At 39.7% G+C, this 16,625-nt stretch overlaps 1 protein-coding gene across 9 annotated transcripts in view; it reads right to left on the reverse strand.

Moving 5' to 3' along the window:
* The window catches only part of PLCB1 (phospholipase C beta 1), a 648,142-nt gene that overhangs the window by 111,993 nt on the left and 519,524 nt on the right, over nt 1–16,625 (reverse strand). For all 9 annotated transcript variants that reach the window (XR_012500533.1, XM_074346936.1, XM_074346933.1 and 6 more), the window contains 3 exons: nt 7,177–7,309; nt 5,070–5,123; nt 2,097–2,316 (listed from right to left, as the gene is read on the reverse strand). Coding sequence is in view for 8 of the 9 variants with exons in the window: in XM_074346936.1 (XP_074203037.1) it covers nt 2,097–2,316; nt 5,070–5,123; nt 7,177–7,309 (407 nt within the window). In the remaining variant the exon portion in view is untranslated. The remainder of the gene's footprint in view (nt 1–2,096; nt 2,317–5,069; nt 5,124–7,176; nt 7,310–16,625) is intronic.

The raw sequence follows: 16,625 nt of genomic DNA on the forward strand, positions 1-16,625 counted from the left end.
TCTGCATCTTCTCCAAAAACAGGGTTGTCTAAGGTTGCCTGTACAAGATCTATGAGATGAATTCTTCTGTAATTTCATACCAGGAACATTTGTATCTCTTGGAAAAGCAAGCCAGTTTCCTTTAATCAGATAAGGGGAATTATCTATTCCGTATTTCCTTTTCTCAGAAGCTAAGAGCTAACCTCCGTGTTCAAGGACAGAAATTACCTTAAATGGTTGGTGCTGTCCAGTCAAAATATAACGTGGGCCATATATTTGATTTTTTTTTCCAACTCTGTGACTTGAAATTTTTAGTTAACACGTTCAGGTGAAAAGAAATGAGTGAAATGAATTTTAATAATATATTTTACATAATTTGATACACTGAAAATGTGATCATTTCAACTTACAAATAAAATCAATATGAGTCGATATAAAAATATGAGCTATTTTACATGCTTTTTTTTAGTGAAGTCTTTGACATCCTGTATGTATTTTATACTTCAAGCATATTTCAGTTCCAATGAGTGACTGTTTATGGGTGATGACTCGTGTATCGGACAGCAGGTCTGGTACCTGCAGGACACTCAATCTGCATGCATATGTATGTGTGTGTTCTTTTTTTTTTTTTTTTTGAATTTTTATAAGATTTTTATATATGTCTTCTTTAAGTTCCTTCAATATTCCACTGGAAGTTTTCAGGATATGACTTATAAGTAAATAAACACAGGGATAAACAAACAACCACAGACATATCACTAAGATAGGAATTCAGAAGTCCAGGCCCAGCTTTGCTTGCCCTGTTTGGGAACAGTGGGTAAATGTGAAGCCTTTAGTGTTCAGCTTCCTCCTTGAAGATGTGACAAAAGTTCACCTAGATGGCTTCTCAGGCTGCTCCAGCTTGAAGAAATGGTGATTTTTGCTGGAGGGGTTTTGTTTGAGCTTTGAAGTTAAGCGCATGTGAAACCACAGGTCACAACATGCATCTGAAAACTGCCTCTTACCTTTCTCTCTAACCTGGCATCAAGATCAGGTCACTGAGGAAGGAAGCGAAGGCAAGGATGTGGTCCAGCCCGCCTGATTCTTAGCTCACTGACAGGTAACTTCCATGCTCACACAGTTCCCCGCGTTACCGTGTTAGCCACTTTGGGGTGATAACATGCAGGTCGTGTACACTGCTGTGTCCCCGGAACACACAGTAGGGACTCAATAAACATTGGTTGAATGAATGTGTGAGAGATGCTTCTCCCTGGTGTGGTCTGGGCACATAGGGCTGTGGGCACTTCTCGGCCCCAAACAAGGGTCATCTGTACAAGGCTTTATGGGTTTCAGATAAGGCAGCAAAGGGTAGGAGAGATTCTCTTTATAAGACAAGTTGCCTCTTTCGCTAGGTTTGGTACACAGCAAAGTGTCACACGCCCAGGTTGGCAGCTGTGATTCGGGAAGTCAGCCAGTTGGTCCTGGACCCACAGGCTAGAACTCAAGGGTAGGAATTCCAGCATATCTAGTTTAAGAATTTGGTCAAATAAAGAAATTCAGTCCACAAGCCAAAGTGAGCTGAGGGGACACAACAATTGTAGAGTGAGGGGCTTTCCTTCTTGCGGTGGTGAGATCCAAAACAGGGTACCACACACCAAAAATCCATTAACTGTACTTCAATTAAAAAAAAATAACTATCAAGCAAAGACCATCATATGACAGTTTGCAAAGGAAGAAATAGAAATTGATGATAAATATGCCCAAATATTCACCTGACGAAGGAGATGCAAATTAAGGTAATAATGACATAACTTCTTTTCTCCATCAAGTTTGCACTCTCATATCTTGCTGGGAATCACAAATTGAAACAGAAAAGTCTTTAAATTGATCTAGGGAATCCCACTTCTAGAAGTTTAAGAAAATAATTAAGAATATGTGAAAAGACTTACCCATAAATGTTTCTTACTACATTTCTTGTAATAGCAAATAATCGAAAACAATCTTTCTGTCCATCAATAGAAAATCATTTAAATAAATTTTAGTTTGTCCATTCAAAAAAACCCCAAAACACTGAAAATCCATGTACATGACTCTCTCCCTTCATACTACAAAGCAAACAAAATACCCATGCGACTCACTTTTTCTTACTGTCCTTTCTGGCTGTCTTTTCCAAAGCTGCTCTCCTTCTCAGATAGTCATTCTGGATTTCGTTGTATTTTGTAGTGTGTTCTTTGATGAGGTCAGTGGTTTTCTTGTGGTGTCTCTTAACCAGGTCTTTCATTTCTTTGTAGTGCTTCTTCTGAAGTTTCACAAACGACTTTTGTTGCTTCAGCTCTTCAACTGTCTGCGCCTCCACTTCTGCAACAGATGGGAATGAGAGCTAACAGGCACGGGGGCTGAGAGGACAGGCGTCAGGATGGGGAGCATCAGCGGGTGGAGCGATCTGAGTCCAATCCCAGGCCCCCCGGAATTTTAAGAGCAGAGCTTCGATATCAAAGACGCGTTCCGGGCCGGCTCTTTTACTTGCTAAGGTTGTGATTACGTTACCAATTTCTTTACTCATAATTTTTCTTTTTTTAAAGTTGGGGGTTCCCTAGATACAGAGCCCAAGAGAGGGATTCAAGTGCAGGTGGTTTACGGAGAGGAGCTCTCAGGAGGAGGGGAGGGGGGGCAGCAGGTAGGGAAGAGGAAGCAGCTGAGCAAGGATGCGGACTCAGCTGGAGTCTGGCTTCTGCCTGATTCCACGGGGACCTCCGGAGAGCGAACTGCACTCCAGAGTCCGTCTCACCTCGAGGCAAGAAAGCCAGCTTGTTTCATATTTGGGAATGTCAGTGCCTGGAGGCATCAGCTCCCGGAGAGGGGGCTTCCTTTTGGCTGCGGGCAGTTTCCGAGAGCAGGGGGAAGCTATGACCTGTTAGCCGTCAACATTGACTGCAGCCGAGAGGGGAGCGCAGCAGGCGGGAAAGGGCACGCGGGCGGACACCGGCAGGATGCCTTGTAAGGATCGCGCTATTTCTACTTTTTAGGGTGGTTATGGGGATGATCAAATGAAAGAACGAATGCCACGTTTTAAACACAACTCCTGGCAGTGTGTCTGTAGAGGCTTAATAAATGATTGTACGGGTTCTCCATCACCACCTCTAGGGGGCGCTATTCACAGTATGGCCAGTGTAGGTTTGTGTATTTATCACAGCATTGCTCCCGCACAAACCAGGAAGGCGAGGGGAGGTCCTTACTCTGATTTGCCCAAAGGCACCATAAGGCTTAACATCACTCCATAGTATTTTATTTAATGCTGAGAAAGCATTAATGTAACAGAGCTTGATCTTAAAACAGTCTTTTATCGACCTATTTAACCAATTCTAGAATATGCATTTAAAAAGCATGTTAACATTTCTAAAATTAAGATGCATCCTATTTATCAATGGACTGTCAGAATTCGTTGGTGTTTTTCCTTCTTAGCCATCCATCCATGAATAGTGGGGTGCCTTAAAATTGATGGTGCCTTAGATTCAATGAATTATTGTTTATTTAGACCGTGATTAAGTCATAGTTCACATGTTTCCATCCTTTGATTTGAACTTTCTGCTTCTGGGAACACAAATATGTTATCATACATATTTGGAACTGTCAAGAGATTCAGAAATAATATATAACAGAATAACAATGGACCTGAATAGGAAATGAAATGTCTAGTGGATAAGCATGGAAGTCAGAACAATTATTTATGTTCTTAAAGGCTAAGGCCTTTAAGAAATTGAAATATGTTTCCCTTTTTAATAATGTATCTATTCTCCTGACATTCAATTCCTTTTGAGAAAGAGGCCAGGGAGAGAATCAGGTACATTTATTTAATGGTTTCCCTCAGGCCCAAATGGACTCATTACGGTTGAGTAATGACTTATTATATTAAAATTTATAATCATAAGGAGCTATTGCAGTTTGGGTGACAGATTCAACCTCACTTCTTTAAAAATGGTGTGCAGCACGTTGGCTATGGGGAGTTTAGCAACAGGGTTCAAGATGCTCCAAACGATGATTAAAAATAATTCCAGAAAGAGAAAGAAAAATACCATATGAGATTGTAAATACACGTACAGAAGTGCAAGAATCGTAGGTGCACACCACTTTCAATTTTCACAGAGTGAACAGGCTTCAGTAGCCATCACTTAGATCCAAATCAGAATATTAGCAGCATCTCAGAGGCCCTCTTTTTGGTTTCTGCCTTCCCACCCCGACCCCCAAGTATAATCCAAATCCGTGTTTTTAACAGTATAAATTAGTTTTGCCTATTTTTGAACTTTATGTAGCTGGAATCCTAAAGAATGTACTCTTTTGTGTTTGTCCTCTTCAACCTCATGCTTGTGAATTCTATCCATGTGGTTGAGTGTAACTATGAATTATTTCTTCAGCTGTACCCTGTTTCATTCCGTGACTATACCACAGTTTATTTAGCCACCTGACTATTTATGGACATTTGGGCTGTATACAGGCTTTGGCTGTTACCACTAGTGCTGCTTTTGGTGAACATGTGTATACATTTCTGTTGTATGTGGGGCCGAGTATTATAAACATCTTTAAGACGCTATTGCATACTGCTAATTGTATTAAAGAAAGCTTGTATCAGTTTTAGTCCTACTGGTTTAAGGACCTAACCAAATATAAAATATTTCCAAACTGTAACATTGTTCTTAAACACTGTATATTTTTTGGTCATGAATAGTTCATATTCTGCATTTCTAAACTAGGCTTTATTGTGGGCACTTTGGGAAGACTGCATTCCTGTCTACTGGGTCACATTTCCAGTATGAAACTGTTCTTGACTCTAAAATGTATCTTGTGAAATTATGTTATTTTTGTACCAGTAGGGTCCTATCTGCCAAGTATGGTTGCTTCTCTATGGTTACATCTTGTAACATGCTTGAACTAGAACGTGTATCTGTAGATTGTTTTAGAAAAGAAATACTAATATTGTATCTGTAGATTGTTTTAGAAAAGAAATACTAATGATGTTATTTTTCAAAGATAAAGAGAAATCCCCTCGCCTCTAAATACTTCCACTGTAGAATATTCAGCTGCTTAATTCCATAGGGACAAAGGGTGATATTTACCTGTTAAAACACTCTGAATGAGATCTTCCGTTTTAGCAGGTGCCTTTACGGAACCTGAAATAAACAGATATAATAAATAGCCTCCTTTAACTTTAAAAATACTTTTCTTCCTGAATAAAACAACTTTTGGCTCTTGAGTCTAAGTCTCCCTAAGGAGAAATTACCAATTCCGGGAGAAAATTATTCTAAAATATTGTAAGAAATGTCTTCATTTTTTAACTTTGAGGGAACCTATTTAAATGTGAATCTCTATGCTCCATTTATAGAGAGAAAGGACTTCTCTCTACTTTGAATCATGGCAACAAATTCAGTTTAGGCTCTGCTACTGCCACCTTTTGGCAAAATCAGGAATGACAAGTGGTCCTTTAAAAAACAAAGGCTGACCAGCAGGCAGGAATAATGCCACAGTAAAGGTCCGTTGAGGGATGCCAAAATCACGGGACAAAAGATTAAGGAGAACAGGACAGTTGCGTAGTCCCAAAGGATCTCCTCCAAGATATCTATTAACGATAAAGGAGGAAATTGTAACTTTCACTGGGGAGACCTGGCAGATGGCATCTTAATAAGTGACCCAGCATCACCAATAAGGAGACATAGGAACACCAGGTACCCCTGATATGATGCTCTGAGAACAGCATTGCTTCTGTGATGTTCTTGCAAAAATGCATAACCTGAGACTAATCATGAGAAAACATCAGGCCAACCCAAACTGGGGGACAATCTACAAAATAATGGACCAGTACACTTGAAAAGTGCCAAAGGAATGAAAGACAGGACAGACTGAAGGACTGTCATAAACTCAGGGAGGCTAAGGAGACACGACAACTCACACAATGTGGGCACCTGAGTTGGAACCTGGAATAAATGATGTTAGTGGAAAGCAGGTGAGGTTCAAACAAGGTCTTTGGTTTAGTTCAGGGAATTGCGCCACTGTGACTTTCCTGCTCTGACTTGGACAGGTGTTTAACACTAGGGAAGAGGAGACCATGTTTGCAGTGTATTTAAATTTTAAAAAAATTTTTACTTTTTTAATTAAAAAATTTAATTAAAAATTTTTATGCTGAACTATGTTTTAAAAATAATTCTGTAAGTCAAATTATTTCAAAACATCAAGTTAAAAAAATCAAATGCTAAAATGCTAAATTCTCTTTTACTCTCAAAAGTACAAGGCTATATTTGCTGACATATTTAAATGACTTATTCAGATTCCAGAAACACTCAAAATGTTTGTAGTTGGTATGTAAAATCTCCATTTGAAAAATTTCACTTCTTGTTTACACTCAGGTCGTCTTCTTCCTATTATTGGTCTCAACAACTGCCTTTCTTAAGTAGGAGCATAGACGCTAAAAGCACAAATACTTCAGGATCGTGGGGAACTGTGTCCATCCCGCCTTCACTCTTCATTAGCTGTGTGGCCTTCGAGAAGTACCTTGTCATTTCAAAGCTGCAATTTACTCATCTGTACCCTTGGGCCAATGACAGCAATTCCCACAGTGGCCTGCGGGAGAGTTAAATGAGATAGTTCCCATGAAGGGTCCAGCCGAGGGCTTGGCACATGGTGGGCACTTAAATTATTGAAAAGTAAGTTGGAAAAAGATGGGAAGGAACTAAGACTGTGTTTCTAAAGCAGACCTATGTGTAAGGTGTTTGAAGAACCCATCACACACCTGCCAGCAGATGGATCATAATCTGTCATTAAATAAAGACATGGGAAACCTGGGTAAAACTTTATTGTGGCTTCATAAGTTATCAGCGGAGCCAGAGGACACTTATGAGTCTCTCTCGGCATTCCTTCCTCCCTTCTGTCCTTCCTTCCTAATTTCCTTCCTTCTGTTATCCTTCCTTCCTTCTTCCTTCCTTCCTTCCTTCCTCGCTTCTGTCCTTCCTTCCATTCTTCCTTCCTACTTTCCTTCTTTCCATCCTTCCTCCCTCCCTCCCTTTCTTCACTCATTCATTCCTTCATCCCACATTTCTGGAGCACCTCCTAAGTCATGCATCTTTGCTCATGGGATGCTTTCGCTGACTCAATCACACCACCTCCTTCCATGGTACGTACAAACCAGGGTGTCTTACTCCCACTGTACAGCTCTCTTCTCAGAGCACTTACCTGGAGTTGGTTGGCTGTGGAGAGCCTGGGAGGGTGGTCTGGGTGTCAGGGATGCAGTGTGATTCACCCCATTTTCTGCCGGAGTTGTCCTGGCTTCACTCGGAGCTTCTGACGGTGTTTCCCCAGGATCGGCCTAAAATCATAAACATCCTTTCATTTTCCCCATTTCTTACTGTTCTTTCGTTAACTTTTTAAACCAGCAAGGCTACATTTGAGAGCATTTTCATAACCTATTTGGAGTCTGGTATATCACATTTGAAAGTGTCTGGAAGTATATTGAAGTATGTTTTAAAAATAATTCTGTAAGTCAAATTATTGTGAAAACAGCATGGTGTTGAACCATGATTGCGGCAGAATAATTGTATTGAAGGCCCCGATATTTATGCCTTCAATGTCCATGCCCCTTGGCAGTGTCCTCCATAATGGCTCTGGACCTGAGTATGTCATTTGCTTTGGTCAAATAAGAGAATAGCAAACCCGATGTAAGCAGTGAATTGACATTTGCAAGCCATTTGCAAATGTTTCCTCTCTTTCTCAGACCCCTACTATAGCAATGGGGGCTGAGAGATCATGTAGAGGAGAGCTGAGTCACGTAGCCAAGGATGTCCAAGACCAGCCAGGCCCCAGCTGACCACATACACTTAAGTGAGCCCAGCTAAGATGAGCTGAGCCTGGTCCAGGTCAACAGAATTGCTCAGCTGACCAAATGACTCATGAACAGTAATAAGTAGTTGATGTTGTAAGTCACTAAATTTGGGGACTGTTTGTTATGCAGCAGTAGCTAACTGATGTGGTGGTTATAAGCATAGATTTTGGAGCCAGACTATCCTGGGTTCAGATTTTGGCTCTGCCACTCATTAGCAGTGTGATATTGGGCAAGTCACTTAATTGTCTGTGCCTCAGTTTCCTCATCTTGGTAGATATGATATGTAGGTACTGGGTATTGTAATAGTGTCTATACTGTAAGGTTGTTTAGAGGATCAAATAAATTACTACTTAGAAAGAGCTTAGAATACTTCCTGGCACAGAGTGAATACATGGATGTTAAATAAACAAGTAAAACATTTAAGCTTTTATAACACTATCAATGAATAATAATAACAAATACATTAAAACTTATGAAATCTCTGCTCCATACCCTCCAGCAGCTAGTCCACTACACCCTGTGCAGAGCAAACATTTAGCACTTGATGAATAAATGTTGATCTGTTTAAAATGATTGCCTAAATAATTAGATACCATTTCACTGATGCTTTTCGGTGCTCTGCAGCTCTTTTGTCAGAACTGCCCTCTGTGTCCAAGGCAGATTTTACCGGCAAGGAGGCTGTCTCCATGCTCTATGTTGTAGCGCTTTAAAAAATACATTCGGAAATGGCCAGAAGTCATTTGGAGCCCAATGTTGTGACATTCTGTCATGTAATTACAGACAGCGGATTGTCTTATGATAACATTTTTATAAAATGTAAAAAAAGAATGAAAATAATGACACTGATTGTCACAAGTGGCTTTTAAACTGTCCCTTACAGCAGCTTTAAAACACGAGTTTCAAAACTGCTTTTGGTGTTGGCAGATTTTTTCTCTTTTCTGTATTACTATTATTTTATCAATTAGGTTTGTTTGTTTATTTATTTATTTATTTTAATGGTGGTACTGGGGATTGAACCCAGGATGTCATGCATACTAAGCATGTGCTCTACCACTGAGCTGTACCCTCCCCCACCAGCAGAACTTATTTTAATTCAACACACAACCCCTGTTTATCTAGCATGCTGCTGGGTGCTGGTGGCATTGAGGTGGAAGGGTAAGTCCTGGGACCGGCAGCAGGAATCCAGTTGGGGGGCAGGAACCCAAACCAGCAACCCAGGCAGCCTGTAGAACCCCACTGCGCAGAACTCTTGTCTTTTGGAAAATGGCTACTGGTCTGCCTGTGTTCTTCAGTTACATCCATCAGGAGAGTTCTCCCTAGAATCATCATGCCATGGGGAGGGATGGCCTGTTTGTTTTTTAGCAAGAAACTGCAAACTGGAGGTTTAGAGTCCAACAAGAGGACATGGAAATACTCACCCAATATGGCCAGAATTTTAAATTGAGATTTTACATGAGGGCAATGGATTTCTTGTTTCACTTGAGAAATCAGATTGGGCAACACTGGGGACTGTATTCCCACTTGGGATGAGAATGGCGGGGTTTCTGTCCCCTTTAGGACACTCCCTCCTCACTCATTCAGACTTTACCTGCCTCACTCCTGGAGGCATTTGAGTTTGTGGGAGACAGTTGAGAAGATTGAAATATGATAGATGTTTGACCACAAAATTCATAAAGGAAGTGCATAGACATCCCACAGGAGAGGCTGAAGAAATGGGAGTGTTGGAAAAAGCACTGGGTCTTCAGCAAAGTTACCCAGTGGACCTGGTCCTCCAGCTTGAATACAGTGGGAGTGAAGCTTCCCAGCCTCCCAGCTGTAGGGGGCGCCTGTGGTCAACAAACTCAGTTGCCTGGAAAACTGGGATGGAAGGCGTCCCTGTTCCATCGGCAGCTGATAGTCCTCATTTATATGCAGGCAGGTTTCTGGAACCATGCGGGGAATGATAGCTGTCCTAGGGTGACAGCTGGCTGAAATGAGACTTTTGGAAAAGGATAGGGAAGAAGACAATTTTGATGCAGGAAAGAATGGAGGTAATAATAATAACGTGTGGCTTCTTTTTAGCAACTAGGATTAGCATCTTGAGGGTATCAGGCCAGAGGTGTATTCAGAATGAACCCAGTAAACTTATTTTGCCTTGTGTCAGGTTGGCTGGCATTCTGTGGAGCTGTAAGCTCTTGGCAAATCAATTTCAATTATTAACTCAAGTCAAGAGGCAGGAAAAATAAAATTCTGCTCATCAAGGTTATGTAAGACAAAGTCTTTCCATTCCGTAAACTGATATAAAGTATGAATTCAGATATTTTTTTTTTAAGCAGATAAATGTTGAAGTGATACACAGCCAAACACTTCGTAGTTACAACTGAGCATCAAGAGATCACCAAAGTTTGGGGCTGGATTTGAGGTAAGCTTTGGAGAAACGCTTGGTCCAGGGGTCCTGGGGTGGCCTCCAGGCAGGGTGGGCTGCATCACACAACCTGGGGGGGGGGGTGCACCCTTCTCACCGTACATTAACAGGCAGTTAATAGAAATGATGGAAATGAGCGAAATGGACTAGATTTAATGCAACACAGCAAAAGGAGGCTGTGTTCAGAGCTGGAAAGGGAGCTCCTGGAAGGGTCGGCTGAGTTCCAGTCTATTATTGCCCAGGCTTTGAAGAAGCCTGGAAAACTGAATTTTTGTGTGAAATCTCCCAACTAAAAATCACCGAGAGGCCAAAGTGCATCTTCAGACCACCTTTGGCCCAGAGGCTGCCCACCTGTACCCTCTGCTCGGAGGAGAGAGTTTGCCTGGATTCCCGGGACTGTGTGAGGGTGAGCAGTGCACCTACGGAGACCGAGACGCAGGAGGGGGCTGCGCTGGACCCGCCGTGGGCGGGGCCAACTGGTCTGAAGCCCCGCCCCCCGCCCCAGAGGCGAAAGCGGGCAGAAGAGGGCGGGTAAGGAGGACAGTGAACGCTGGGCTAAGGAATTTAGGGCTCCTTGTGTAGTTTGACTCTTGCCAAGGGCCTCTTACAATTTTCTGGAAACCGATTTTATTTATGAGTTTAGTAAGAATCTAAAATGGCAGATATATCAGACTAATTTTTAAAATACGTTGCTAAGGGTGGAATATACGGATTTTAATTGACATTTTCCTAATGGAGGTTGACAATAGAAACAGCTGCAGATCACTGGGTACCAGACACGGTGACACCAGCTTCAATCACAGCCCGGTGATGTTAAAGCAAAGAAATCAGAGGGGCTATTAAAGGTCTTTACCAAAGCTTTTATTAAATGTCATGTAATTTGCTAGAGGCCACACCGTTAACAGTGGGATTGGTGTTTGAATTTATGTTATATTATAAAGTCTAAAGTTTTCTACTGCGCTAGTTCACTCTGTAGTCTATGATAATAGCAACTAAGGAACCGCGACAGTAACTTAATTTGCTGCCAAGATACAGAGATGTACAAATGATAACATCATTTTCGAAAACTTACTCTGTTGCACTAAAAAGGCAATCCTATATTAAAAGTTAAATGAGTTAAATAAAGCAGTTAGATACACGAGCTGAAAAACCAAAAGCCCCTATACAATACTGTAATTAAATTTTTGGTACCATCACTGAAAGGTTGAGTAATTCCCACTCTATGGATATATGAGCTGAAATGCAAAAAACAAAGCCCTCATTCCACTCGCAAGAATCAGCGGAAGTCAGCATTTGTGACTATTGCTCCCCAGACTTTTCCCAAATCTTTTTTATGAGTTTGAATAAAATAAACAAGAAATCCTTTGCATCATACTGGAAATTACAATAGAAACAAAAAAACTAGAAATATCAGTTTTCTCAATTTAATGCAGAGACTCTTGAGATTCCATTAAACACATTTCAAGGAAGGAAGGTTGAGAAGTTAGTATTTCAGTTGCACTAGATTTGCCTTTGCTGGGTGGAGAAAAATGTGCAGAATCAGCTACAGCAGAAGTAGGTCACTGCCCTCCAGTGGCTAAATGAAGTCATTACAACGTTTTGCCTTCAAAACATGGGATAGTGAGTGACCTTTTTAAAGCCAAGATTTTATTATAAAAATAGTATTTATGTCCTTCTTATTTCCAGAATGAACGAATGTGCCTTTGCAATATAATACAAGTGGGTCAGTAAAGGTATAACTGGAAATTATTACAAGTTTTAGAGAAAGAGGATATGCCATTTGGTAGGCTAGTTGAAAAGGTTTCCCGTCCGGGCACTGAACATTTGTATCTGATCATCAAGCCACAGAGAACCGGGATTTCAGGAATTTAGTGGGGTGGTTATTATGCTAAGTAGAGGGTCTTCCAAATACCAAATGCGTGACTGCACTATCGGAGGTGCTGGGTCATGCTGTCATGCCCGAGTCATCTAAGAAGTACAGCAGGATGGCAGCATCTTGACTTGGATCCCTGATGGGTGTGGCTCAAGGGCAAGGTCATCAGTGTTTCCAGAATATTAAAGGCAAGACTCACAATTTCATCCTGCAGAAATCCAGCCCATTCAGGACAAATGTGGGCAGTGGATGAGGCTTCAGCAAAAGTAGCCTTTCCCTCAAGAAAAAGAGCTTCCTTAAACATGTGTGCAGTTGGTACCTTACATTTATATCACCTGAATGAAATTAGATAATGTATCTGCCCCCCAACTCCAAAAAGAATTTCTAAAAACTATATCCTGATGTGTGTGCTCTGAAGCATGTTGGGGTGAAGTATGCTAATATTTGCAACCTACTTTGAAATGCATCACAAATAAGATGGAATAATGAAGGTAAAGGGATGTAGAGATGGCCATACATGTGATAAAGCAAATGCATCAAAACTGAAGTTGCAGAATCCAGGTGATTGATATACAGATGTTCTTTTAATTCTTTCAACATTTGTGTACATTTGAGAATGTTATATTATAAATTACATAGATTATATAAATTATATATATTTAAATTATAGTGAATTATGACAAAACTCTTATATTTTTAAAAGTTTACCAGCGTGAGTTAGAAGCAAAAGGCAGCTTTGAGGAGTAAACTCAACTACTGACTTCAGGTTTTGTCATCATAGGTGTCATCATACAAAGAAATCATCAGCATTCACATGGTATGTCACTGCTGAAGCCTTCGTGACAACGGCAAGATACACGCAGAGGTGTGAAGTTTTATTAAAGTCAGTCTCTTCCTCCAGACTGTAAGGCCCATGAGAGCATCTTATTTTTCTTGTCATTATAGTTCTATAATGCCCAGCATGGGGACTTACATTGTTGTGTTAAAAAAAAATTTACTGAATGAATGAATGAAGAAATCCAGTTTGTTTCCGGCTCATGTATAATCCATAGATGGAGTATTAATGACAAAGTCCTGAAACTTTAGAACCACTTAAATGCAAAAGAAAGAAAGAAAGAAAGAAGGAAAGAAGGAAGAAAGAAAGAAAGAAAGAAAGAAAGAAAGAAAGAAAGAAAGAAAGAAAGAAAGAAAGAAAGAAAGAAAGAAAGAAAGAAAGAAAGAAAGAAAGAAAGAAAGAATGGAAGGAAGGAAGGAAGGAAGGAAGGAAGGGAAAGAAAGAGAAAGAAAGAAAAACAGGGTAGGGAATAGCTCAGTGGCAGAGCACATACCTAGCATGCATGAGGTCCTGGGTTCAAGTCCCAGTACTTCCATTTAAGAAAAAAATTTAAAAGAAAAGAAAAAAACATTTTTTGAATTAATTAATCAATGAGTAGGAAGAGTGAAGATGCCACTCTTTCTGTTGTCTGTGGTTAGAGAATCTGCATTTAATTCATAATTGCAGCAGTTTATTTACAAAGAGATAAAAGTGTGACAGGACGTAGCTCTGCTGACTATTTTGTGTGGCATATGTTACCATTCCTACCAACTTTAATTTATTAGAAATATTTTGATATCATCTCCAAAGAAGTCGGCAGAAATGAGTTCTTTTGGCCTTGAAGGCTGGAGCATCGGGTCCTCTCTTCCATCTTAACTTTCCCCTACAGTGGAAATGATCGCTTGGTGAATGAATGCAGACATTGTGACTTGGAAGCTTTGAGCTGGGGAATCTGTCCTTTGGCCAAGGCAGTGTACAAAGTAATCAAATAGAGCCCCCATGTATAAACCTAACTTATTTTAAAATATTTATTTATATTTATTCATTTTTTTTAAATTGAAGTGCAGTCAGTTACAATGTGTCAAACCTGACTTATTGAAGAACAAATTCTGATCATATCCAGCGATTTTGAAGAGAGAAATCTTGACATTTGAGTCAACAGAAAATTCGCTTCAGAGGATTATTATTTAAGGTAAAGGTCTTATATTCTGTGCTCACTCATCCAGGAGATCTGTCACAAAGGACAGGAAGATGAATAAGGGCCAGTCCTTGTTAAAAGTTATGGAAAATTGCAGTTTTGTTATTGAGGCAGTGTGATGTAGTGTAGTGTAGACGCTTGCTACTCAAGGTGTGGACCATGGAACAGCGTGATCCCCTCAGCTGGGGCTGGTCAGAGACCCCAAGCCTCAGGCCCCACCCCGGACCCACTGAATCAGGCCCAGCTTGTTATCACGATGCCCTGGTCTGTACAATGAACTTCTAGAATTATGGGTGTAGAGCACGCGTTCTGGAGCCAGGTTGCTCGGATTTCAATCCCAATTCTGCTCCTTTGTAGTTGTGTGGCACTGAGTAAGGAATTGAACCTCTCAGCACCTCAGTCTCCTCATCAGATAAATGGGAATGATAATAGTAGTAGTTAAGACAATGCGGATGTTTTATGACTTACATGTGTTAACGCATTTAAAAGGCTCAGAATGGGGCCAGGTACATAGTAAGCACTCAGTAAAAGGTTTCTGCACTCCTTGACGTGCTAAAAGAAGTCAAGTTCAAATTCTGCATTTGGACGTTAATGATATCACATAATGTTTCCTAGTCAATACGTTGGATATTTCCTTAACTTCTTTAGAGGCGCATTTTAAACATAGAAAATTAGTGTTACTGGTGTCTCATCAGTCATCTGCATAACCACATTAAACTATTAGGGCTGTGGGACACTTTTTTAAACTAAGAATCTTTGTAAAGAAAAAAATAGATACACAGGAAACATGCTGGAAGGACATACACCCAAAATGTTAACACTATCTGCAAGATTACTGAGGCCCTTTTTGTTTCTTTGTTTTTTATGTTTTAAAATTTGTATATGACCTTTTATTTATAGAAATAACTGTAAATATTAAAGCGCCTTTGTTATGATTCAGATTAGGCAACTTTCTGTGATGTTACTAATCCAGGATCCTGAATTGTGACTTTAAAAGAGACAAAATAAATCCAGCAACTCAAATCTGTTATTCCTTAACTTCCTACACACACACACACACATATACATATGTGTGTGTGTGTGTGTGTGTGTATATATATATATGTATATATATTTGGAATTATATACATTGGAATTTTATGTATATTTATGTATAAATTTTTCACACGATCTGAAACATTTGTTTATTATTCAAAGCATGGGGTATTTCCAACTTTCCTACTTATTTGGTTTGCAAATTACTTTATGAAGATGTCTTATTAGGTGACTACAATTCTGGGAATATTTTGGAGTCCAATAAAGTCCTTCATTTTCAAATAGAAATGACCTTTGTAACTACCAAGTTAAAAGGATTGTACTAAAAAAGTCTTTGTTGCTGAAACAGTGTCTCCAGTGTCCGCCACGTCCTAGATAGAATCTTCTTTTGAGAAAACCATAGGTACTCATTTTCAGTGGCCTCATTCAAACAAACTTACATTATTCCAAGACCAGATAAAGGGCGCACTGGTGTTCAAAGGTGTGAAATGATTTTTCTCTCCCAGCATTACATGGGCAAGGCAAACGATTTTTTTTTCTTGAGCTTTAAAAATGAGGTCATTTAAGGGTTTAGATATGTCAAAGGGAAAAGAAATTATATTTTCTCTGTTGGGCCATATGGAATCTATGTGGTTCAGTGCTTCTAAAATTACTTCTAAAACTGAAAATGTTCAACTTTAAGTTTAACCAATATTATACATTTACTGAAAATTCTTACTGATCACCATTTTTGGAGGAGAAACAAAGATAATGTTGACCTAAAATTCTACTTTTGTATTTTCATATTCATTAATGTTATATGCAACTTAAGTAGGTTTTTGATATGTGATGTTTGGTGCAACGATAAGGCTTTGAAAGGGCAATTATATAAAAGATCTGCAATCTCAAAGGCCCTAGGTCTCCCACTCCTCAGAGGGAGGTTTTTTTCCTGTTGCTGCTGTGAAGCATTTTTAAAAATTGAAGTATAGTTAATTTACAATGTTGTGTTAGTTTCAAGTGTACAGCAAAGTGATTCAGTTTTACATACATTCTTTTTCAGATTCTTTTTCATTATAGGCATTGAAGGTATTGAATATAGTTCCCTGTGCTACACAGTAGGTCCTTGTTGTTTTACCTATTTTATATACAGTCCTGTGTATATATTAATCCTAAACTCCTAATTTATCCCTCCCTCCCATTCACTTTCCCCTTTGGTAACCGTAAGTTTGTTTTCTATGTCTGTCAATCGATTTCTGTTTTATAAATAACTGCATTTGTATCATATTTTTTAGATTCCACATATAAGTGATATCGTATGATATTTGTCTTTCTCTGTCTGACTTACTTCACTTAATATGATCATCTCTAGATCCATCCATGTTGCCACAAATGGCTTTCTTTCATTCTTTTTAAAGGCTGAGCAATATTACATTGTGTCCATTTTATATATACCACATTTTCTTTGCCCATTCATCTGTCGATGAACATTCAGGTTACCCA

The sequence above is a fragment of the Camelus bactrianus genome, chromosome 19 (genome assembly GCF_048773025.1).
Source record: "Camelus bactrianus isolate YW-2024 breed Bactrian camel chromosome 19, ASM4877302v1, whole genome shotgun sequence".
Lineage (NCBI taxonomy): Eukaryota > Metazoa > Chordata > Mammalia > Artiodactyla > Camelidae > Camelus > Camelus bactrianus.